This window comes from Ptychodera flava, chromosome 7, assembly GCF_041260155.1.
Source record: "Ptychodera flava strain L36383 chromosome 7, AS_Pfla_20210202, whole genome shotgun sequence".
Taxonomy (NCBI): domain Eukaryota; kingdom Metazoa; phylum Hemichordata; class Enteropneusta; family Ptychoderidae; genus Ptychodera; species Ptychodera flava.
The window spans coordinates 32,832,986-32,859,329 of record NC_091934.1 but is presented as its reverse complement, the minus strand read 5'-3'; the positions used below and the strand labels follow the sequence as shown (position 1 = coordinate 32,859,329).

Genomic DNA, 26,344 nt, shown 5'->3' with positions numbered 1-26,344 from the left:
ACCTGAACTGTTGTATTAATAATCTCTTAAATACTTCCAAAGCTTTATTTAAGTTATAGTCATATGTTCAACATCACAAAGTTTATAGTGAAGCAAAGCATTTTGAAAGGAATATGTTTTGCTGTCAGGTTGACATTAAAATTACAAATTTGCTGCGCAGCGAGGTTTTTTAATCTTATCAAATTCGGAAATTATTTCACAGTGAGATGCAACTCATTGCCATATTATAGTACCAAAATTACACCAACTAAAATGGCTTGGTGGAAACACAGTTGTTTATTGGTGTTTTTAGTGTATTATTTTGTTTAGTGAACTTCAAGTCACAGATTTGGAAAAGGCATGGGAAAAGGGTGTTCTTGAGAAGAGCGCCGCCTTATGTTGAGTTTGGAAAATCACAGGGCAGTCGGCCAACATGTCATCGCCGTTGGGGTCAACATAGGTCTTTGTTCCCGCCATTTTGAATTTCCATCAGCTGTTGTTCGAGTGAATCCGTGTGAATGTGATAAGTTTATCACGCTTATATTACCGTATTGATGGATCTTTAGGTAAGAATACCCCCTCTCGTAACATTCTAGGTATCATTTCAGAGACACGACGTGATCCAATGAGAATTTCTGCAAAATATAGTGGCGATATTTATCGCTATGTTGCTCAGCTTGTTGTGAGGTCAAATGCAGGCTGTCGTCTAGACGAGCGCACAGTCGGCGGACAAATTGTCCACAAAATGCCTTATTTCTCTCGTTGAAGTCCTTTATTAAAATTGCTTAATATTGTGAAATGCAGATTTTTTAAGTAATTAAGAATTCAGGTGTTGCGCGTGCGAATTTTTTAGCAATCCGTGTGTTTGTTCAAAAGGTTTTTGTCCGTCTGCACGGCGTCAACATAGACTCGTAGCGTAGCGGGGTGAATATTTGATCCATTCACATCCTCACAATAGCTACTCGAAGGTGTTCCCACTCGGCACATTTGAAATGCAAATTTTATTTGTACGCCCGTGTGTTTTGGTCGAACAAGGCCCCTCCACGTAAAATTTTCGCGTGGCATGGCACGTAAAATTTTCGCATGGCATGGCACAGCTCTTGGCTATTGCCTTATGGACCGTGTATTCTTGCGCATTTTGTCCGACATTTACATCGTGTCCAAGCAACTTAGGCTCGCGATCGATTGCCTCTGTTCGCTGAATGCCATGTAAATGGCATTTGACCCCATGGACATTTAATTGCAGTAAAACACATGCTACCAAACAACAATCGAACCAAGGAGGGCTCAGAGCATGGAGGGTAGTACCCTGTCTTTCTGCGTAATTCTTGAGCATACTCGTTTCAAGCTCTACCTCCATGCTTTGACCTACTTTTACCGTCAACATTTCAGCTATTATGGCCAATTAACAGCAAAAAATCCCATTCACATAAAGTTTACATATTTGTATTTTTGTGGATTTTTTTGGTGAAAATTCACCTCTTCAGAAATCACTAAATTGACAGGTCTCAAATATTGTTTTGTGTATTATTTTTTGAATGACTGTATTATCAATTGTCCAAATCATAATGAAATATTGTGAATTCGTAGGAATGACTGTCCTTTATTTTGTCCAAATGATGATTAAATTTTCTCGACACTGTAAATGTTTGGTCTGTTTTTCTTATTTTTTTGTCAAGAAGTTAATACAACACCTGTTTCAATGCTATGCCCTGATTCCTGTATGGATAGATTCACTAATGTATTATTAAAATGTTGATTGCACTGTTTTTTATTGTGACAAAATAATAATGAAATATATCACACACAGGCTATGACAATCTTACGGTGATTACTAATTTTTATCCTCTCTCCTGCTGGCGTGGATGGTAACAAAGAAATGACCCTCTGTGGTATGGTATCCCAATCAGTTTAATTTGAGATAGTGAAATAGTACCAGTTATTCAGAAGATCACTACATTGTACTCACTTCCTCATTGCGTGATGCAAAATATCTGTGTTCTATGTTCACAATCTCTCAATCTGTCATAAATCACCACACAAGAGAATCACCTTCTTGTCTTGGTATAGTGCCAAGGATTTGAACACCTGTCCATGTAGGTGTACAATTTCATCTCTTCCTGTCACAGGTCACATTTCCAGCGTCCCTTATCCTGCCAAGTTCATCCTTCACTATCAGGTCATGTTTGTTTAAACTAGTGAAGCATAACAGGTCTCATATTTTGCATTTTTACAAGAAATTGAACGATTGAAGGCCCCTGAAAACATTGATGTACAGTATTTGTACTGTAAACAGGATTTTCACAGACTGAAGCTGTTAACACAGTAGGTGAAAGCAGAGTGGGTGAAAATACAGTTTGGTCTTGTTTCAATATCCCTTTGCTGACTTGACACATGGAAAAGTGATATAATCTGACAGGAAATGGGATACTCCATATTTTCTCATTAGTCCCACGGACACCGACCGGGGGGACTTATAGGTTTGGTCATGTCCGTGTGTGCGTATGTGCGTCAGTGCGTGCGTCCGTGTGTGCGTCCGTCCGTCCGTTCACGCAGATATCTCAGAGATGCCAGGAGCGATTTCATTCAAACTTGGTACAAGGATAACGTCATATGTCATACAGATGCACGTCGATTTGTTTTGTGGTACGATCCAATATGGCTGCCAGACGGCCATTTTTTACGATTTTTTTCATGTACAGAGCCATAACTCAGACATATCTCAACCGATTTTATTCAAACTTGGTACAAGGACATTGACCTATGTCATACATATGAACGTCAATTTGTTTTGTGAAACGATCCAATATGGTCGCTGTGTGGCCATTTTGTTACTATTTTTTTATGTACAGAGCCATAACTTTTTGGCCTATCTCAACAGATTTTATTCAAAGTTTGTACAAGGACATTGACAAATGTCATAGCTATGCAAATCAATCTGTTTTGTGACACAATCCAATATGGCCGCCGTGGGGCCATTTTTTTACGATTTTTTCATGTACAGAGCCATAACTTTTTGGCATATCTCAACCGATTTTATTCAAACTTGGTACAAGGACATTGACATATGTCATGCACATGCACATTGATTTGTTTTGTGAAACGATCCAATATGGTCGCTGTGTGGCCATTTTGTTACGATTTTTTCATGTACAGAGCCAGGTATTTCGAGGTATCAAAAACGGAGGAGTGAGGGACATAGTGCGGGACACGCAAACTGCAATTTATGGCACTCTGAGGGACGTCCCGCACTGTGTAAAATATTGGACTCTGAGGGAACGTCCCGCAGAGAGTTAAAAACTGGACTCTGAGGGACGGGGGCCCCCAACGATGTGCATTGGTATAGCACAAAATCACGATCGGGCCATGGAGATCGGGCTTACTAAACATTGCGCTGCAGGTCGCTGAAACTGCATGTAATACTTGAAAATTTATCGAAAGGCGTGTAGGTGAAGAGAGTTGCGTGTTCCCCATGTTGGGGCTGTATGCTATGGGCAGTCTTGAATTAATTGGAACGACGAGGATGAAATTTACGCGAGACATGTTTGCCATGTTGAGACTGCTTCAAAGCATGGACCTTGAAATTTTGTGAGGTCGACAAATTAGGTAACAAAAAACCCTCAAACGCACGTGGATGTCAAATCAGAAGTGGCCGCGATTACAGACGGAGCGATCTGTGACACTGCACCGGCCGCTCGACGTACGACGTGTAAGTTGACATCGCGTGCCAGCCCTTGGAAATATATTGTAACTCCCTGACAGGCAGATGAGATAGTCTAATGGCGTTTGATGCATTGAAAGTTTGTAAAAATAATAAAAAATGACATCACCGATCATAAGAAACGTGGTGTTGAAGATAATAGTTTTTAAGAGAAGACTATGACAACCATATTTCTGTAAGTATTCTCTAACTTTAGAAAACCAACATCTGAAGATGTACTTCAACCAACACTTTGGATTTGTTCTACTCTTATTATAAGATTTGTCGAATTTCTGGAAAGTAGGTGTACATTTTCGATGTCTGTGTATCGTCTATACCGAAGTCATATCAGAAATTGTATAATCAGTTCGCGACAGCGTAAACCTCTCTCTCTCTCTCTCTCTCTCTCTCTCTCTCTCTCTCTCTCTCTCTCTCTCTCTCTCTCTCTGGCATTTTTCAAGGTTTTATATTGTCGACATTTATATAAGTATATATCAGTCTGAATTCCCGTATCGGGCATGGTCTCTGTCGTCACTCTAATCGTTATTTTTTTCCTGTTATATTCGATATCAGACTCAAAACACAACGTGAACAACGCTGATAATATATTGCATCTTTCGTATCGAAAACCGGTAAAGTTCGTAACTGGTGACATGTTATGGCCTGGAGAAAGTTCATCACCATCGATCGAATGTCCGTGATGCTTTTGCTTCCAAATAGACATATTGAAATGCACAGGGAACTTCGCGGTATGGTAATATTATATGAATTTTACCGTGAAGAAAGTCTTTGACTTTAAACTGGCCGTACAACCACAAAAAACATGGCGGAGCAATGATACCGACTTCAGAGACTTCGATTTTTTTTTTCATTGCGACCGCTGGTGAGAGCGAGTCGTCGAATTTTTTCCCACTGGCTATTTGGCTTTGAATTTCCAATTGCCATCATGTGCTAAGTTAAAGCTAAAAACAAGACAGGCGTTCTCTGTAAATCAATAAGCCTTTTGAATATGAAAAAAATCGGACATCTGAACCTCAACACCCAGCTTGAAAGTTGTTCTCCGAATCAGGACAGGGACATTGGCCCGGGACATCGGTGAGGCCGGATTTCACGTAGTAGCTATGGAAACGACGGCTCGTTCGTTGTAAGAAAGCATGCGATGTACGTCTCATGCTCCCTTGGGCCGTGGATTTTCGCCGTATCGCCTCTACAACACCGTCTATTACCTAACCATGCTAACAATCACACGATAGTTCAGTAACATGTGTCTTCATTAATCTACCGATCATCGACCGTCGAACACTTCAAAAACAATGGTCGCGGTCACGGATTCAAAGACGTTCACAAGAAGACACTATCAATAAGTGGCGCGCAGAATTATTTTTACTGGTTTTGAGAACTTCTAAAATAACTTGTAATCTCACTTTGAACCGATATTGTATACCTCTCACCGTCGAAGTTTATGTCTTTCACTGTAGAGTTCTTTTTATCCAAAACACATATCCAGAAGAGTCCCACAGAGCAGTCAAATGAAAGGATAATTGCTTCAAACGAATGAAATTGCACGAAAGAATGAAAATCAACAGCACATCCTGGACGTGATTTAAAACGATAGCGCTTGTGAATATGACTATTCTATTTGAGTAACAGGGACGGAAAGCACAGAACTGTAAAAGTACTGGAAAAACATGCCGTTTTTCTCGCAATTTTAGCAACTGTAACGACCCTTTATTCTTTACTAAATACCTTTCCATAATTGAACAATTCCCTTTTCTGACCCAAGAAATCATATTTCAGGATTTCTGTTGCAATATCTCAATGGCATAGGCACTATCAAAAGGGGACTTTTTGACTTCTGTAAATTGTGAAAATTTTAAAACAACACAGACAGGAGTCAATAAACTAGAACTAGTGTTAAAATCAATATATTATTCTCTCAATTTGTCCCAAGGCATTTATTTCCATGATGAATGGAGGCAACACTGGTAAACAGATTGTACATATAGCCTACCTTTGATTAGCAAGCAGTTCTACCATAGAGAAAGATAGATAGAGTGGCAACGGGTATTGTTTAAGGCGTGAAGCGGTTACGTAACCCATCCATGTTCGCCTCGCCTCAGGTTGCTCTCGCCTCTCTTTTCCGAAGAGTGCCGACCATGAATCCTTCGGTAGTTTTCGGATTTTCGCCAATTGTTAAGCGAAAGTATGTTCGGCAAAGTTTGTGTTGTTGTTGTCGTGTGGTGCTGAGCAGAATTGACGTGCTGGCGAAAACGGGAGTGTTTTGAGCTTCAGGAAAACGAGTTTTACCGTTTTAAAAATTCCTCTCATATTTTTATGAATATATAATGAGTGTGTTTGAACCAAATTTGAAAGAATTTTATCGATACTGTCTGGTTTTACTCAATGGTTTACGGTCAGTCGTACCCTCTTTTACACGTGCGTCAAGGAAGGACATGTTTATGAAACTGCTGCCATGTTATGTTTTGATTGGCGTGAAGCAGTGTTTCTGGCCTGAGAGCTCACAAGTAACTATGGTTGCTACGCGACTGGCAGTACGATGCCATCTCGTCGTATTTTTCGCATAATCTCGTGTAATCATCAACCACAACAAAGCCTCCAAAAAGTTTAACACCTTTGGAGCTCATTTTAATATGAAAAGCCAATAGTCTACCGAGACGACCATGGAACAAAAGGCATGCAAGTGTTGCTACTCTGTCTATGTTACTCTGTGCTTCTACATATTAGGGCTTACACACAGTGTACAATGATGTACAGTACTCTGCTGGGAACGAGAAGGTGTTTACACTATAATGGGAGCAGAAAAACAATGGTCACGTCCATAGGTTCAAGGACGTTCACGGGGAGACACGATGACAAAGAGTGTCGTAAAATTGCTTTATATACTAGTTTTAAGAACATACAATATCTGGTCATCGGTGTACCGCTACCTGTGAATCGAAACGACAAGTGTAGGCCTATAGATTCGAAAATTTATGGGAGAGACACTTAAAGACTGAGACCGACGTAGCACAACAAACTATTCCGAATTGTGCGTCCGTGTTTAATACAGACATCTCTGTAGGTGATTCTGGTTTCTCAATCGAATCAAAAGTCTAACATTGACAAAATTGACATAAAATATGTCCGAAAAGTTATATTTTATTCAACAAACTGATTCATCTCCTATGATATCCCCTAAGCTACATGTAAACAGTCCGGAAAGACTGACATCGATGTCTCCCGGGCCCCCATGCATACAGTATGACCGTACGTGTTCAAATATTTCTTCACAGTTTTGCAAAATATCTCGTCAACCGGGCGCATGGGCCACGTCTTTGTACGTTGGTCAACACTAATGACACTATAGGTCAGGATATAACATCGGTCAAAGTAAGATTGAAATATGCAATGGAAGACGAAAATGCTTTCATCGATTGACAAAAATGAGAAGGAACGAGTCAGTAAATATCGAACCATAAAGGGGAGATCGAGACTGCCATCCCCATGATTAATCAACTGGGAACAAAATATATATTTCGATCGACAGACTTATACAACCAGAAACAGCATTTTATTCAGATTTAAAATAATTCACTGCCTTTCCTATAATAACACCCGTTTGCGTTTCGATCTACTCTACTCTGTTCCCGGCGTTATACGGCCTACTACATGTGAGAGGCCGTATAACGCCGGGAACACACAGACCTGTACGCAAGGCTAGGACTGTGGTTGCTATGTCATAATCTGTTCACACGAGAAATTACGTCTCCAGACAGATTTTACGTAAAAGCATTTCGATAAACTTCGAGGCACGATCTGCTTGTGATATTATACCATTTCTCACCATGACAGTGGTGGCAATCCAAGCGCCACATCAGACAAAACATCATGAAGAATGGGCTACATAGAAAGTTTTCTTCTTTGCTAAAAACGAAATAAACGTTAGAAGCGATTTCCTGGCGTAGCTGCATCTTTCTTTTCGAGTTCTGTTGGCAGGATTCAAAATGTCGACGACGCTGTTGGCGATCCATTGCAAACTGAAAAGTAACGTGTCAGTGCGTAATGGACCAATGCACATCGTAGTGGGCGCCCCCCCGGTCCCTCAGAGTCTAGTTTTTAACTCTCTGCGGGACGTTCCCTCAGAGTCCCATATTTTACACAGTGCGGGACGTCCCTCAGAGTGCCAAAAATTACAGTTTGCGTGTCCCGCACTTTGTCCTCACTCCTCCGTTTTTGATACCTCGAAATACCTCACAGAGCCATAACTTTTTGGCATATCTCAACAGATTTTATTCAAAGTTGGTACAAGGACATTGACAAATGTCATAGCTATGCACATCAATCTGTTTTGTGACACAATCCAATATGGCCGCCGTGCGGCCATTTTTTTACGATTTTTTCATGTACAGAGCCATAACTTTTTGGCATATCTCAACCGATTTTATTCAAACTTGGTACAAGGACATTGACATATGTCATGCACATGCACATTGATTTGTCTTGTGATACGATCCAATATGACCGCCGTGTGGCCATTTTATTACGTTTTTTCATGTCCAGAACCATAACTCATACATGTATCAAGCAAATTTATTCAAAGTTGTTACAAGGAGATTGACCAATGTCATACATATGCACCTTAATTTGTTTTGTGATACAATCCAATATAGCTGCTGTGCGGCCATTTTGTTATGATTTTTTCATGTACAAAGCCATAACTCAGGCATATCTCAACCAATTTTAATCAAAGTTGTTACAAGGACATTGACCTATGTCATACATATGCACATTGATTTGTTTTGTGATACGATCCAATATGGCCGCCGGGTGGCAATTTTATTACGATTTTTTCATGTCTTGAACTACAACTCAGACATGTATCAAGCGAATTTATTTAAAAGTATTTTTATCACAGACCTAACGAAGAGGACTCTATCCTCTCTGAGGACCTGTAATCAAAGTACCCATTAACAAGTGGGGACTGTGTCATCAACGATGATTTTTTTGGGTTTGTTCCTTTCTTGACTTTAATCCTGCATGTGTCTTGATGAACTGCTCTTAACAAGCTTAATACCAACAGTTCACTGCTCTAGTTCGGCTAGAAGTCTTGTTAAGGAATAACCTTGCCTGAAGCAATTTTTCTTTGATAAAAAGCATCCATGGGTGAACTCTTCAAAGTTACATGAATAGGCTTTCAACCTTGTCTATTATTCTAAAGTTAATTCTCTCGTTATGTCCTAGGGTGGTTAAAATGGGAAACAAAATATGTTATATAAAAATTTGAAAACAATTTAAAATCAAACCAGAGTTGTAAAACCAAATATTCACAATTCTACAAAGTGTAAAAGGCAGGGTACTCTGAAAGACAAGTGTACATGCTCTCCCTGCACTTACATGAAGTAACCAAATTGTTGTAGGCAAGCAAAATTGCATATCTTCCTTCTTACATATACCACCCTTCAATTTCAGAGATCTGATGGTCCACCAGCAGTTTCTCTCTTGTAAGTTAAATTACATCCCAATGGTTGAAGGGCAAAACATGATGCATCGTGGTCTTGCATCTCAAATCACTGAATTCATTCATTTATATTTAAAATCAGCAGTTTCTGTGAATTCACTTGTGACCTAACTTTCTCTGGATTGACTTTTTAACTATAGGGCTTGGATTTAACCTATTCACCCCAATTCCCAGTCAAACAGGTCCGAAATCGCCATTGATAACAATGGACCAGTGGGGCAAACCATAGTGGTGAAAGGGTTAATGTGACTGGGGATCATATAGACTTTGTATCTATGCTGGAACAGTAGAATTTAGAACTGTATATGTCTGATCCGTACAGGATTGAAAATATCATGAGTAGTCAGATGTAGGCCACTCAACCATTTTATCACAGTGGTTTTGCAGGAACTTATCGTTATGTCGATAACGGACATGTTTATAGGGAATTGAGAGTAAAGAGGTTATCATAACTCACACAGTGGTTCCATTGAAGTAGTATGCACCTGTGAAATTGTGCCTGGGACAATAATAAGATCTTTATAATACCTTTCTGGCGTGTTCTTAGGTTGAGTCAATGTTAATTAGACCTGAAGAATAATTGAATTCTCATTGTCTTGTTTTCATAAAAATAATGAAAATGGATATTTCAGCAGACATGTAGAGTTGAATAAGGGTAAAGGAGCCATTTTGAATTTCAAATATCAGTCAATTTTAAGTGGTGTCTTCCTCCCTTCCTAAATTTTGCTAGGTGACTCCATATTTTTATTCTTCATTAGGGGTTAAAATTTCCAGGCAAAGTCTGCTAGACCAGGACTAGTGAAAAATATAATCTACTAGTCCTGCATAAAAATTCACTAGTCCTGCATAGGTTTCAGTTCGCATATGATTCTTGTACACACACATAATTTTATTCGTATTTGTAGGTCAATGATTTTACTGCTTACACGTACATGTACTTTCTTAATGTAAGGGAGTTTATTTATTAGAAAACCACACGGGTGGTCAAGAATGGCTACATTTACGTACCATCAGCCTACAAGTGAATGTCTACTTGGCTGACAGATGGTTGAAGAAAACATCATCAATATCAGCATCATCATCATTTGGCTTTACTTTCAATTTATGTCCTTGAATATGTCTACTATGCAAACTACTGTCAAGCCAATGGGCAATACTTCCGTCAGGATCAAAGTCTTTCAGTTCAGGGCCTTCTGTCATTATCATTAATTGGTGACGCAAAGATTCCTGAGTCATGACAGATCGAAGTTGTGTTTTGATGACATTTTGTTTAGAGAAAGCTCTCTCACAGCTGGCTGTGCTAGGGGATACAGCCATAACAAATTCAATGAGTTTTATCATTGCATTTAGAGATGTTGGTTTTGTTTGTAGCAACATACTGTACACATCAACTGGTTTTGCAGTGTGCCACACTTTACAATACACTTTCAGAGCTGGCCATTGGCTCACAATTTCATTTCTCTCATCTTCTGAGAAATGTGGATACAGGTAAGTCTCAAGTAGTTCAATCAGTTCAGAAACGCCATAAGCAGCCAATTGCTGATGATCTACAGGCCACTTCTGGAAGTTGAAGATCATCAGGAGTGAAAGGGGTTTCTCCTGTAACACACTGAATCTTGATTTCAGGTAAGTAATTGTGCTGTCGACAATGCAATCAGTAAAATTTGTTGCCAAGTCATCAGCATTCCTTCCTGGCTACTGTGCAGTTTGACCTCTGCAAACATCTTCTGTATGTCAAATTTGTCAAGGAACTCACGAGTATTCTTTCCTGGATACAACTTTAAAGCATTTAGGGCCAGCAATGTCTGTTCCAGTGCATCTGGAATTTCCATAATGAGTAATTTCTCCTCCTGAAATGCCCTGGATAATTGTGCTAGCAAAGGTAGGTAATCCAGCATGAAGTGGAGAAGTCTGACAAATTTGATGGCAGTGATAGCTTTGTGATATCCTTTAGCTTTGCTTCCAGCATCAGCAGTTGCCTTGGCATCAGTAGCTGTGTTTTCAAGGTGAGTTACTATAGCTTGATAGTTATGGCTAACAGCCTTCACAGCTCTTTCTTTGCTGGACAGCCATCGTACCTGCCTTACTCCACTTAGATGACACAGGTTTTGCTCTAGCATGTCAGATATTGCCTGCAATTCTCTTCTCCTCTTTGGAGAATAGTGGTAGAATGAAAATATTCCCTTGAAAGTCTCCTCAAAACTGCTGAGGCCGCTCAGTGTTACTTTATTAGCATCCAGTGCTGCAAGCTCCAACTTGTGTGCAATACACTGCAGAGATATTAGTGTTGGGAAGATGTCCTTCATTCGTTTCACCACTCCATTTTTTTCACCAAAATTGACTGATGCTCCATCGAAATTGGCCATTATCAAACTTGGTTTGACTTCATCATTATCTGGTCGTAACATATCAAGGCTTAAATCAACCTGTGAAAGTCCTGCTTCTATGGCATTCATAATACCTTGAGCATTGGCAGTTTCAAGCGACACAATGTCTATTTCTCTGCATACGGGCATACCGTCAACAGGACTGACGTATCTCAGAAATACAACTTCCTGCTCGATAACCGCTACATCAGTCGAACCATCACCCAATATACTGACAAAATTAACATTCATTATCTCTGAGCGTATACCACTTTTGAGACTTTCGTAGATAGATGCCAAAAACACCTGAAGGCTCGGTATGTTCTGATAGTTTTCGCCAAGTTGCAAACCATTTACTTGTTGAAGTTGACACATAAGCATGAAGTCCGAGAAAGGTTTGCCACGGCATAGGCAGTACAGAAAAGTTTTCTCATTCTGTCTCTTTGTCCATCATTCAGTTTCATAACTGCCTTCCCTAAGGAGTAGCTGATACATTTGGTTGAAATTTTGATTGATATGACTTATCTGTCATGTTCTTTAACCCAACATCTCGGAAATACCGGCGAGTGCAAGTAGCATGTTCGACAGTTTTCTCATGTGACTTCAGAGGGTCCACTTTAAAGTTCGCTGTCCCTTTAAAAAGGGCACTACTTTTATCGGCAATACTAGGGAATTTCCGACAGTAGGAGCAGAACATTTTTTCTCCGTCATAGCTGACCCAAGGCCATTGTTGGGTCCAGGTAGGCACAAAACGTCGTTTACGCTTGAACTTGTCATACTTTTGATCCTTTGACAAAGTATCACCAGCTGGTAAAGTTGCAGAAGTTTCGGTATGACTGTCTGCTTCGATGGCCTCGACACCAGCACTACCACTGTGAATGTCAACACTCACAACAGACGAACTTGATGTGGGTGAAATCACTTGAGCTTCTCCTGTATTAGTAGGAGGTTGGCTAAATGTCACTTCAGGACCATCAGGTTGCTCAACATGCTCTACACAGGCCCGCTTTGTTGGTGGATGGGCTGAGTTTGATCCCCAAATTGAATCAAGAGTTCGTTGCATAATCAATCCAACAACACGTGTGTGATCCTGAACACGAGGTGACTCATATACTTGATTTACTTTCAATTGTCTAGGAATGACCTAATTAGGGGCACCCCCCTATTAGTGGTTATCGGTATGCATGAGATCTCGTGTAATGAGAGATCTCCTAATCAGACACGTCACTGTGCAGGAAGATGATGTAAACATTTCGTGGCTATGTTGTATAGTGCTACGCATATACACGTACAGAGCAAGCAGGAGTCTCACTAATGGCTGAGTTTATGACAAATTTTGTATCGGATTGCAGTTTACGACCGAAATAGAGTGCAGGGAAAGGTAGTAACAAAGTATTCTTGCACTGGACCGCGGTCTAGTGAAAAATTTTAGTTACTAGACCGATGTAGATTTTCGCTAGACCGTGACCTCGGACCAGCGGAAATTTTAAACCCTGTTCATTTAAGGTAGAACGCACCTCGGGGACAGAAATTCGGGCCTTCAAATTTTTTTAAATTTTCTTCTGACCTACCACTTGTGGGGCTCATTTTGAAGCTCTTGGCGAAAGAAAAGTTTTCACCGTCTTAGTTTTTTGAAAATCGAAAATTTTATTTTTCCCATAGAGTTTACACAGGGATGGCGGCCATTTGAATTTCAAATATCGAGAAATCGCAAGATATTTGTCTCTCTAGTACCAAAGTTTGCACGGTGACCCCTGATTTTATTCTTGCTTTGGTAGAGAATGGTTCAAAGTTTCACTGAGGAAAATATGAGCAAAAGTTTAAGTCTTTCACTTTCGAGGTGCATATTACCTTAAAGGGGAAGTTCACCAAGGATGATTTTTACATATATGGTAGCTCTGTGGTCATTTACCCCAGAAAAGCTATTTTCACCATTTATAACTCGCCCGATTTTCTACGAAAATGATAAAAATAGTACAGGAAGTTGCCCATGTAATTTGAATCATGGAAAAAAGCCCCAAGCTTGGAGCTTGCATCATGTGATATGGAAGGGACCATCTTTGGATGGGTATGGCCTCAACATTGTCCACTCACAGTAACACAGTAGTAAACAGCAACACAAAATCTGACAGTGGACAGTTTTATTATAAGTGATTCACCATTTATGCAAGGATACTCAGTATAAACAAAAGTTATGTAAATACGCACAGGCTGGTTTAAGCATGGGTGAGTGGACAATGCCATACCCATGGGAAAATGGTGCCTTCCATATCACATTATGCAAGCTCCAAGCTTGGCGCTTTTTCCCATGATTCAATTACATGGGCAACTTCCTGTACTATATCTATCGGTTTTTGTAAAAATCGTGCAAGATATAAACGGCGAAAATAGCTTTTCCGGGGTAAGTGACCACAAAGCTAGCACATATGTAAAAATCATCCTTGGTGAACTTCCCCTTTAAAAAATCGTCTCCTTCAGCAAAGTATCTTGTATGAGCAAAAGCTGAAAATTTTGTGATTCTAGGCATGTATAAAGTAAACTTGGTCTGAGTAGCATGAGATGAGGAAATGCAAGGACAGTCAAATCCCAGATCAATATTACATTTGTAGCATTGTAAATACAAATATTGACAGATTGAATCATCAATCAACTTGAATTTACCAAATGTTTGATTTTCAGGAATAACATCTCTACTTTACACGATTCGTACAATGCGATTATCTAAATGTCCCTGTGATGTGCCTTTGTTATAGCAGGGATTATTAAAGAGCCTTTTCCTGTCTGTCAATTATTGCTGAAACCAAATTATGTAAGTTAGAAATTCACTTTCCTGAAGGACAGTTTCCTATCACAGTGAATGGTTGGCTATATGTATATTCAAGATTGAATTTAATGCTGGGACACAGTTCATTTAGTGCAAAATCATGGAAAATAAAAAAATCATATATCCGGACAATTGACTTTGAAAAGTTACGTGCCTGAGCAAATTAGTATGTGCCGTGATAATTATGACTGACACGCTGCAGACACAGTATGCCTTGTCTCTGATCTCTTAGCAAACCAAATTTCAGCAATTATCTCACGTCAGGCGGGGAATTTCACCTGCCTATAGGCAAAAACTGAGTGGCCTCAGGCAGGGAGTCAGGTGGTTATTTCCTTCATTGGTGGATCTGAAATTTCTGAAGCTGTCTGAAGCAGGGAAAGAAAATTTAATTGGACACAGAAATCGAATGTTCTCATGCACAGAAAACAAGTGAAGGACTTGTCATAGCTATAAAGTACTTTTACAATAACTTGATACCTTTTTCTCTATGTACACTAAATATGCTGTATCTTATTTTCTGCTACACAACATTGTTGATATCTATGATCTTTATGAAGGTAAAGTTCTGATATATGTATCATGGATCGCAATCAAATATCCCTTTTCCTGCCAGACAGTAATAACTGTATCACTTCCCCATCAGCCAAGTCAGTAAAAAGCGGTATTGAGCCAAAACATGACGTATTTTCACCCACTTGGCTTGGTATGTTATAGCATCTTTTGTCCCCAAAAAATCAACTTTACAGTATTATGTTTTCAACAGCCTTCAAATACATCATATGGAATACGTTGTGTTTCATTAATTTTAACCATCTTGACCTGGTGGTGAAATATGGACTTGGCAGGAAAAGGGTTAAATTGTAAGTTGAAATACAGTCAAACCTGTGTATAGTGGTCACACAAGGGACTAGTGGAAGTGACCACAGTATGGAGATGGCCTTTCTAGAAATGGTAGGTGTGGAATTACTTTCAGCAGAGGTGGTGTGCTTAGTGGTGAATACAGGAAAACAGATAACAGTGATAATAAAATCCAATATCATAAATTTCTGAAAATCATGCATTTAATTTCTGAGTGGATTTGATGAAGCTATAAAAATTGATCAAAATAGAAGCATTTTTTGCTTTCAGTTCAAGAATTTGTTGACAGAGGTATGTCAGCAATCACATACATGTATGGCCACTGACTACATAAGAGAAGTGGCTGTTCTGTTCAGTACCTCTAGCATGGAAATTAATATTACAAGACTGCCACAAGGTGACCACTATAAAGGCGGTGACCGCTCTGTGAGAGTGACCACTATGACAGGTTTGACTGTACTCCTGAGGACAGCTCTAAGGAGGAGAAAGACATGATGGCATTTGCAACCATGAAAGCAAACACTCGGCAGGATTTGATATTGATCGCATCAACTCTCGTTACTGCTGTCAGTGACTATGATAACTGGATTTCAGAATTGTTAGCATCCACTTCTGATTTAAGTAATTGATTTTACAGCCCTCATGAAATCTGCTTACTGAATTTGACAAGAAGAGAAAATGTGATTGTTGCTTGTGAATTGGAAATTTCAAGTAGTGACTGAAGATTTTAACAGTTGTATTCATCTTACCAAGCCTTCCAACAATTGAATTTTTTTTTCCATCGGAGGCCACATCATCATGGTAAAGATTAGATTTGTACAGGAAATAAGTTGCTGCAAATAACGCTTGTCCTCAGAAATTTTATGACCTGCAATATTGGGAGCAATTTCACCTTGGCCAGATTTGCAATGCTGAAAGACTTTCTGACTTTCCTCATCTAATTTTCAAACAATATCTGCTATTTCCTCAGCAAATTTAGTTTAGACCAGTGAAATCTGAAGTGTAGAAGGATCCATTTTCTGACGGGGGAGACCATGGGTGACCACAAACTCTCTCCATCTTCATCACCTGGGGCAAGTTCTGGGAAGACGTCGCCAGCCGTAAGTCCTACCCGAACAGCTGCTGTGGTGGGACAAAACCCGGCAACTTCTCCCGGCTCTGGCGGTGCTGTGATCGTGAAACCCAACACAAGTACCGGATCAAGTGGGACAGCCACTCTCGTGAGACCTAGACTAGTTTCCCATGGTTCAACGGGCACTGCCACTGTAGTGAGGCCCCATTTAAGTACCGCCGGCTCGACGGGGACCACGACTGTGGTGCGCCCTCACCTGACTGTAAGTGTTCCGGGACCAACTGTTGCTTCGCCGACGGTTGTCAGACCTCATCTGGCTGTGAGTAGTGCTGCTTCAGTTGCGGCTGGTGTGGTGACTTCCACTGTTAGACCTCATATACCTGTACAACTCTGTCCTGAGAGACAAGTACAGGTAAAACTGTGCTGAAATTTAGTTTACAGTCTTGCCAACCATTCACAGTCCACATGCTTATCATGTGACCATATCTTCTTATCATGTGCTCATTCATGGAATATCATCATGTGATCATGTTCATATCATGTGCTCGTCACTTTATATTGCTCTCACATCACAACCAATCAGATCACCATCAGAAAGTCACATGGCTATTGACATCCAATAGAAAAGTGTAACAAAGTGCATATGCAGTGTACAATGAGCAATCAGGATATGGCATTATAAAAGTAGCTGGGAACCTATGGCAAGGCCTCTAAACTGATTGGTGCAGGCACCAAAGAGTTACAGCTCTTTCATCATCCACTTTTAAGTTCAGCGTTTGATGTAACAAGCCTCAGATCTTTCAAGGCAGCCATCTGACCAAACACAAACCTGTTGCGTTTTACTAAAATACTATCCTCTCCAATATCTGAAAGGTTAATTAGCAAGAAATAGTCACTAGGATTTCGCTTGCATTTTGCCAACGTTTTCATTGTACTGAACTAATTGTATGAAGGCACAGCAAAAATTACTGTTGATATCCCTCATAGATATACCTGTTCCCTGGAAACTGCAAAACAATCGTTGTTTCAATGATACTCCCAATTTTAATCGCACAATTTCATTGATAAAAGTCTTATCATTCATACCATTTTCTCAATTTTGTATGAACACAACTCACTTCCTGATGTGGTTTTGAGCACAAATGGCAGGTTTGGTCGTGTAGTTGCCTTTAAAACTTTTACTGTAAACTGCAGATGAGAGAGTTAGTTCTCCGTTCAGCAGTGTGAGGCTTGCAAAGCACATAAGATCAGCCCATACAGTACGTGCTGTAAAAGCTTGCAGTAATTACAGTGATTTTGTGGTAAATAAATTCAAGAAACTCAACCGAGTTTAATTACTCTTAAATTCAAAAAACTGTCAACTTCCCTTAAATTTGAAATGTTCCACAAACACTACTATGAGATAGGTGATTTGCTGTAATAGTACATATCAAAATATTTCTTCACAGTTGGTTGTTTTCTTTGTTTGCTTTTTGAGCTGGATCTCTAAGATTTAATCAGAATAAAGCTGTTTGATGGTCTCTGCATGTACACTCATTTTGTAATCTTGTCTTTCTTCATAGGTCATCCAGAGATCTGCATCCCAGGCTCCATACAGTGTCTCCACACCGCTACCAATGTATGCCCATCAGCAGGTCTTGTTGCAAAGTCTGCCACATGCCACCATAGCAGTACCACAACAAATACAGGGTAAGTATGGTAACGGTTTTTACTCTGCCTGACGCATTGTCAGGTCCCCACGCCAAGTGCAGTTGGCTTTCTCTGTAATGACCCTGTCACATCTTGACGATTTAGCCAGTGTATGCCAGTGTATGAAAACTTTGGCAAATATGCTTGGCTCATGTCAAATACGTTATGGGTAAGTTTTGTGTAAGTTACGAGCATGCTGAATTATGCTGGTATACGTCGTAGTACGCCAAGGTCATCGAAAAGTTTTGTGCATGCACAAAACTTTTCGACGTATGCCAGCATATGGCTCATACGTCTCGCACATGCGGGCCATAAGTTGTAGTTATAATAATTATAGTAAATATTTGTAGATACTCTAACACTTGCTGTGTGTATTACAGGTATGGCCTCACCGCCTCTGAGATCTCCAACTGCCAACCAGCCAGGTACTCAGCCCAGTATTGCCATGCTACAGCAGGTGTGTAGTGCTGCGGGACCCATTCTCAGTGTAGCCAGCTCCAACCAGGTCAGCTCCAGTAGTCCATCCACAGTTGCAAACCTAGGCAGTCTCACTGCATTGACCGCCACTGTCAACGCACTCCAGCCAACAGTGACGTCCGTTCCCAATATAGCTCCTGGCGGACCAGCCGGCAAATTTCCAGGCAAGAACATTGTGATTGGTACTAATCCTTTGGCGGGTGGGCATGGCAAAGTCCCCAAGCCTATGATACCCCGGCATGGAATTCGTGGTCCGGCGGTGTCGCCGCAAGCTGACCCTAAGCAGCACGTCATTATAACCACTCAGACGCCGATCTTTGTACGTCCACAAAGACAACCAGCCATCACAGCTCAGACGCATATGCAAAGCGGCACGATCGTCGCAACCACGTTTCCCAGGCAGAACATTGCAACTGTCATGGTGCCACCACAGACCAGTGTCCGTCACTTGCCCAACAGTCCACACGGTCCCAGCAAACCACAACAACAAATCGTAGTGACCGCACAAAGCCTCGGGCATCACCATAACAGTCGTGGTGAAAAGAGAACACACGTGCAGCCTGTGAAGCATCTTCCAACGGCAACACAGCTAACTATTCCAAACCCAGCCAAGTTCATCAAGGTGGAAAGAGCATCCGATCTGAAATATCCAAACCGGCAGCCACATGGCAACACAGGCAAGCAGCACAAGAAACCAGAACCAACCAAAGTACATCCGCAGCCTCAAGCGCCCCCACTGCTGCTTCAGACTGTCACCCCCACGCCTACGTCGACGCAAAACCAGCAGCAGCTACAGCTACAGCAGCAGCAGACACAACAACAACACGCCCACAACACTGCCAAAGCCGACGAGCCGAGCAGCAACCAGTCAACAACCAGCGTCAATTCAGACCAACCAAAGAACAACACGGAAGGAACCGCCAACGGCAACCATGGCCAGAGCTATCAAAATAATGGGAACAGCAACAGTGGAAAAGGCAAGGAAAATGAAGATGGGAATGACAAGGAGCAGCATCCGGATGAGGGAGAGAAACAAAAAGAACCACAGAAAGCTATCGTCAGACCACAAATCCTAACTCACATCATTGAAGGCTTTGTTATAGAAGAGGCAAAAGAACCGTTCCCAGTAAGTGCAACTCTTTTCCTGCTTGGCCTAAAACCCACTGTCCTGCCAAGTCAGTCAAATCTGGTATTTAAAGGGAGAGGCTGTGGAAACTGCTTTCAAAGGTCATATATACCAACCAATACAAACACAGTATCCAAGGTATGCTAGCAATTGATGAAAGTTAAAACATGTTTGTCATCATATACACGGTAAAATTAAAATGTTCCAGCTATATTTCCATGATGCATCTGGATATCATGCATGAAATACATTTTTTATAAACAAAAAAGTCATACAGGCACAGTTCCGACAACCCCTCCCTTTAACCGACACCTGATATCACCTTCCTGGCATGTCATATACAAGAATGGAGTGTACCAGTGCTAAGATTGGAGTTTGGGCGTCCTTGAATCCTTTATAATTGTGGCCTGTGGTACCAGACTTCACTTAATGGCACCGACATGGCTGTATAATAGAACCTGAATGTCAGCTTCTTGGCACTTGAAAATCATGGAATTTCCACTGACTTGACAAAAAGGGGTTCAGTGAAATTTTATTAAGTTACTGTGTTAGGATGAAATTTATAAAATTGAGTTTATTCCTGATGTTAAATGGATGGTACCTTTTATAAATGTACATTCACTCAAAATATATTGAACAACTTGAAACACTTTAGAAACGAGTTTTTAACCGACTTGTGAAATTAATGAAATGAATATTTTTTGTTGTCTGGTTAAATCTTGATTTACTCATACCAACACTGTATCAGTGTGATTAAGGTTTCTAAGCCCTTTAATCTGTTCAAATGGAAAATAGTTAAAAGGCCTCAAAGTGTAGCCCATAGTGAATGCGGATCCCGTTGAAACAGTTAAATGTTTACAGATTAATAGTGAAGTGGTTTTCAGGTCTCCTCTTCAGTTGTAAAATTTGAGTTTGAGGTTATTCTTAAGGTAGAATGCACCTTGGGGACAGACATTCAGACTCTCAGATTTTTTCAACTCTTTTCTTTTCTATCACATGGCGGGGACTCATGTTAAAGCTCTTTGAGTAAGTAAAAATTTCACTGTCTTTGTTTTCTGAAATGTCTATTGCATGACCTTTCACTTGTTTGTAATTTCTCCTCTCCAACAGGTTAGCAAATCGTCCTTGGCTGATGCCCTTACTAAGAAGTCAGTATTATCAGCGTCATCGGATCAAGAGAGTGACAAAGTTGCACCCAGGGAACAACAAGGTAAGTTGGTTTTAGAACACAATTAGATGGAACAAAGTGGGATGGTAAGGAGCCAGATGGAATTTACTGCAGGGGAGTATAGTTGAATTGTTGGGGAACATTTGAGATGATTATGGGTAAAAGATGAGATTGTCTGGAACAAAAGAGACAAATTCTGCTTTGGAGTGAAATATACAGTATCAGTAATGTAACTCATCGTGTGGTGATAATGGTGTAGTAATATGGGAAGACAAAAATTGGTATCAAATTAAAAAAGGTTTATGAGTGAATTCTTCATTGGTCGAGTTTGTTAAGAACTTTGTGAAATATATCCTGGATTTCTGAATGCCATTTTACTGTCAAAATATTCTCTGGTGATACTGTTATCAATCATCCCTGTGAATTCCAAGATATAAAATGGGATGAATAAGGTTACTAGAGATAATAAGTAATTATAAATTTGTAATGTCAACTGTCATCAGTATGCACAACTCTTCAAGTTCAAATATGGTAGAACAATGATTTATGGTAAAACACATCTCGGAGACAGATATTCAGGCTTTCAAATTGTACATTTCTTTTCTGATCCACCATTTGTGGGGGTTAACTTCAAAGCTTTTGGTGTAAGAAAACTTTTCACCGTCTCAGTTTTTCAAAAATCAAAAAATTCTCCCCAACGGAGTTAACATATGGATGGCATCCATTTTATATTTCAAATATCAGAAAATCTGTAATGGTTAATTTGTCTCTCTTATACCAAATTTTGCACAGTGACCCCCTGATGATTATTCTTGATTTGGTAAGAGAATGGGTGAAAGTTTCATTGAAGAAAGTTTGAGCAAAAGTGTCAGTCTTTCACTTAAGAGGCACATACTGCCTTAATTGTTTTCATAGAAATTATCTTGTATTTGCCCAAAGGTGAAGCAAGTCACCACAGCCAGGAATTGCTGAAGTGTGAGTTCTGTGGCAAGATGGATATCTCCCAGAAGTTCAAACGCTCCAAGAGATTTTGCTCCATGGCGTGTGCCAAGCGCTACAACGTGGGCTGCTCCAAGAGGCTGGGTCTTTTCAAACCTTCCAAACCTAACAAGTACACCAAGTTCAAGATGAGCAAGAAAATGGCCATGAACTTCAAGACAAAGGGCATGCGGGGGAAACACGGAAGATTGGCGTTTAACATCCATGAGGAAAGGGTAGGTTGACCTTTGACAGACATGACCTTTGACATTTACAGTGGTAATTTAGCATACAATATGGCGATCAGAATAGTGACAGGGTTATTGCAAATTTACAGTGAATATATGGTGAAACAAGACTTGTCAGCAATTTCTGTAGCTAGTAAAAGGTTATAGTGGTACAGTTTTTATCTGTGGTGCTAATTGCTATTTTAAAAACAGGTGACTGAATTCCTGCAGCCCTTTCACCCCCACTTCCCAGTGTAGAGGTCCAACTTTGCCTTGGATTACAATGGGACTGAGCCAAAATATGGTGGTGACAGGGGTTTAATGATTGAAGCATTGCATAGCCCTAGTTGTATGAAGTAAATCAAAATGTACGGCTTATGCTTTTTAAAATATTGTCTGTATGTGATTTCACATTTGGAGGACATCATTGTTGAATTCCACACAGGGAAGTTTGTCTTTTGTTAAAATAGCAGATTATTGGTCACATTACTAGATAAGGGAAAGAGATGTGATGTCATCATTTGCATGACAAAAATGCATATTTAGTTACATTTTTCTTGAGCAAAGCAGATATTTTGTGAAAAATATTATTTACTTATCAGCTCTTTGTATTTTTACGTAGTTGCGTCAACTGGAAGAAGAGAGCCCAAGCAGCCCACAGACAGACAGCTCGCCTTCACCCGAAACTCCGCCAAATTATGACGAGTATGACCTAGACATGGATGTGGATCCGGTCATCGTGACAGATCCCAAGCGCTGGTCAGTGGAGGAAGTTGCGGATTTCATCCGTTCACTGCCGGGATGCAGCGACTATGCCAACGAGTTCCAGTCACAAGAGATTGACGGCCAGGCGTTACTTCTATTGAAGGAAGACCACTTAATGAGTGCTATGAACATGAAACTTGGACCAGCATTAAAAATCTGTGCAAAAATCAATGCCTTAAAAGAATAAATTTTAAACAAGATTATTTTAAATGTGATATTTAAATTTATAATTAGAACAGGGTTCTCTTGAAGAGGTGTGTACCAGTATTGGCTTTCAGACAGTCATCCTCTCCTCCCACATTAAACCTTTCACCCCAATGGTTTGGCCCAAACCCATTGTTTTCAATGGTGAATGTAGACCTGTTTACAGGGAATTAGGGGTGAGCAGGGTATGGAGTAGTTTGATCCATCACTTTTTATATATTTTTTGAATCAGTAAAATTCAGTCTACTGTAGGTAGCTAGTGACATGTATCAGTAAACGTTCGTCTCATAGAGTTTGTCCTACATCACCAGACTTGTATCCTGCATTTATTTTGAGAGTCTGCCACTTTTCAATAATGTCCTTCAGTTTACTTGCATTCCGATTTATCCACAGCCTGGTTATCTATGATTAATATTAATTCAATTTATGCTGATTTCCGTAAACTTGTAGTTGACGATTACCCTGCTTTGCCACACAAGGCCACCCTGCCTCTCCCCGGCAATTCCTCTGTTTAGTTAGTCGACTGTCTCATGCGTGTTTGTGGACATAGCTTCTGCTGAGCATTTTATCCAGCATGGGATAGTTTTCAGTGTAGTTGCCATCGGTCAATTCATAGTTCTGTTTATGGTTAATTTCAGTACGCATTCTTCTCAACAGTCAGATTGATGGGTACTCTCTGGCATCAAGTGTCAAGTTTTATGCAATCTGTCTTCAAATAAAAGCTTCCATTCAAATCTGAGAGTACAATATCACGTTATCAAAGTGTCTGTATGTTTCCTGCAACAGTTTAGATGGTGATGAGGTTCAGATACCAGTATTTTCTGAAATGTAATCCCTCTTATGTTTTCACTCTGCTTGATTTGTTAGAGATTGACCTTTGACCTGACTCAGATTCTATGTAGAACGCTAATCCGTCACTTGTATCACAGAGAAAAATGGAAATGAAACGTGATATACTCTTTTTGTAGACAACTTTGATGGAAACCTACTAAAAGTAGACCAATTGGTTTGAGAGTACAGATGATAAACATTGAAGTCTGTCATCAATGAAGTCTCCATCGATGATCCTCCTTGTATTCAAAATCTAAAAAAATTTGCGTAGTCATGGTTATTATAATGTGTTACAGAAATATCACCCAGTATATGCATAAGGTATTACTGTAGTGTAGTACCTGGTTGTCATGGAAAATGTATCCATAGTAACTGAGAGAATGTGAAATAGAAATACACACTGTTCAATTATTCATTGTTTTGAAAGTAAAAGAGTCAGTATGGAAGCTTGACAGTATTAAGACACCAAAGCCATTATTTCATCATTTCTGTAATAACACAGTTCTTTTTTTTCTAGAATTCTTAGAAAATTGAAATATTTGCACTTGACAGTCTATTGAGGTGCATCACAATAACAAACAGCCAAGTGGATTTTAGCGATTGGTGAAGTCTAACTATACTGAGTTTCAAATTAAATTGAAACAAGTTTGTTATCTTTCCGTGAACATGAATATCCTTTTCAAAACTCGTAAAAAAACTCAGAAAACTTACAGAAGATAACTTTGAAAAAAATTCACTCACAGCAAATTTCACCGGGAGGCAAAACCATTTATGATCAAGGCAAGGTGGATATTTTTTTAATAATTTAATGAAATATAGGGGGTTGCATTTAATATCTACCCAAGATGAATTAGAAGTATTGTACCTTGTAATTAGATTAGATGAAGAAATACATAATATTACTCTTTCATTGTCTTTCCCCATCTCTCATGCCCTAACTCCTGTGCACTCATTTTGTACCAAATATTTTGCACTGAAATATATATAATGTGATTTATATTGGTGCTGAAGTTTCTTGTCTTTTGAAAAGGGCAGTTCTATCAGTTTTATCATGTATGTTTTATTATATATGTTCAAATGTATGTCTGTTTTCATGATGGTGGCTCTAGTTTGTAGTACAATACAGTAGTTTTATCACTTTTGCTGTGCAGTTACTTAGAGACACCAGTTTTTGTCAAGCGCAATTGGTGAGCAGAACTGTGATCAACTTCTCAGCTGGTTAAAAAAAAGCCCTATTCAGATGCCGGGGCTATCAAAGTGAAACTAAATTCAGATGTAGGGGCAGTTATGACTTGGAGAAAGATGTCAGCAGATGTTTACACCACTACTTGAATATAATCCATACAGTAGAGTATATAAAAAGTGCACTTTTAACCTATTGTCACTTCTTCAAATGCATTATACAAGATCAGCTTGCATCCAGGCATTGAAAATAGTATTTTGTGCACAACCAAATTGAAAGAGCCATTATAATGGAGAATTTATTTGAAAGCGACAGCTCATTTCATGCATTGAACCACAAGCAATGTATCAAGAGACATTTCTTTCTTGCGGAGTCTATTTTTACAACAAAGTGATTCAAAATTTGTTGAACCCCTTCTTTCTGTCGAGATTATTAACTGCTTGACGACTGCTTGATTCAAGCTGTACCAAACAGCAAACTGTACTTGCCTTTTCAGAAGTATCAAACCAACAGTGGACAACTGATAGTACCGTAACTACAACAACTCTGTTCACTTCATTGCTGATCAATGATATGATGTTTTTCATTGAAAAAAAAGTTTTTTCTTGGTGTGCAGCACAACTAAAGCTTCATAAGGTCATATTTGTATGTTTATTTTGTACCTATACTCTCAGCAGAATTCTGTGAAAATAAATGTTGCCTATATTTTTTAGGGTAACAATAAAATAAGCATCTTTGTCACTGTGGTGTTTCCTCTCAGCACATGTCAAATTCATAAGAAATTGTAAGCTCCTCCAAACTCCAACTCATAACCCCTCCTTCCCTCCCCATTAAAAAAAAAAAAAAAAAAAAAAAAAAAAAAAAATTGTTTCTGGTCCTTGACCTATGGCAAAAATGTTTTCTTCTATCCTCCCAACCAATCCAGGATAAAATTACAACAGCAGTTGTTTTGGGGGATGTTTTTACGTGGCTGCAAAATTATTTTGCTTTCAGTTTTAGCATTTTATCGGTTTGAAGGAAGGTGGCTCCATGTATGGTGACATCTATCGATATTTTAGCGATACAATGAGCCTCCATGAATGGTAGACCAGAAAAGTATGCAAATATCTGTCCCAGAAGCGCATTCTACCTTAATATGAAAGTACGATGTCAGATCCGATCGGAAATAAGATGAGGAGTTCATGTTTTACTTTAGGCATAGTGCTTTGTTTTCATCTCTGGCATGTCGCTGCCAAAGAGAATATTATGATACATATGCTGTACTATTAACAGCAATCAGAAAAGATGGCAGACACAAAGGCATTGAAAATGAGAAAATAATGGAGATTGAGCTCAACCCTGTAAATTTTACTTTAATTGATTTGTTCTTTGATGAATTT

The 26,344-nt window shown here is 39.6% G+C and overlaps 2 protein-coding genes across 4 annotated transcripts; one reads left to right on the top strand and one right to left on the bottom strand.

The window, feature by feature from the left end:
- The first annotated feature begins 432 nt into the window (after positions 1-432).
- LOC139137318 (polyhomeotic-like protein 2) lies at positions 433-25,695 on the top strand. Of its 3 annotated transcripts, none has more exons than XM_070705349.1 (7): positions 433-545; positions 16,216-16,579; positions 17,880-18,006; positions 18,387-19,609; positions 20,720-20,819; positions 21,717-21,991; positions 22,605-25,695. In XM_070705349.1, the coding sequence occupies exons 2-7, from the start codon at positions 16,280-16,282 to the stop codon at positions 22,932-22,934; spliced, it is 2,355 nt and encodes a 784-aa protein (XP_070561450.1). In that variant the 5' UTR covers positions 433-545; positions 16,216-16,279; the 3' UTR covers positions 22,935-25,695. The 3 variants fall into 3 exon arrangements, with proteins under 3 accessions (XP_070561450.1, XP_070561448.1, XP_070561449.1); XM_070705347.1 differs by having other exon boundaries at positions 436-545; positions 16,216-16,729; XM_070705348.1 differs by having other exon boundaries at positions 446-545; positions 16,216-16,636.
- LOC139136454 (zinc finger protein 862-like) lies at positions 10,820-11,815 on the bottom strand. Its single transcript, XM_070704178.1, has one exon. It carries the CDS (start codon positions 11,813-11,815, stop codon positions 10,820-10,822), a length of 996 nt encoding a protein of 331 aa, XP_070560279.1.
- Positions 25,696-26,344: the final 649 nt, after the last annotated feature.

What these genes read in the sequence shown, in the direction of transcription:
- LOC139136454 (XM_070704178.1), bottom strand. Translation starts at nt 11,815, where the DNA reads ATGAATGTTAATTTTGTCAGTATATTGGGTGATGGTTCGACTGATGTA.
- LOC139137318 (XM_070705347.1), top strand. Translation starts at nt 16,280, where the DNA reads ATGGGTGACCACAAACTCTCTCCATCTTCATCACCTGGGGCAAGTTCT. An exon ending in AGGCAAAAGAACCGTTCCCA is followed by an intron (nt 19,610 to 20,719) that starts GTAAGTGCAACT and finishes CCTCTCCAACAG; the next exon opens with GTTAGCAAATCGTCCTTGGC. An exon ending in TTAACATCCATGAGGAAAGG is followed by an intron (nt 21,992 to 22,604) that starts GTAGGTTGACCT and finishes ATTTTTACGTAG; the next exon opens with TTGCGTCAACTGGAAGAAGA.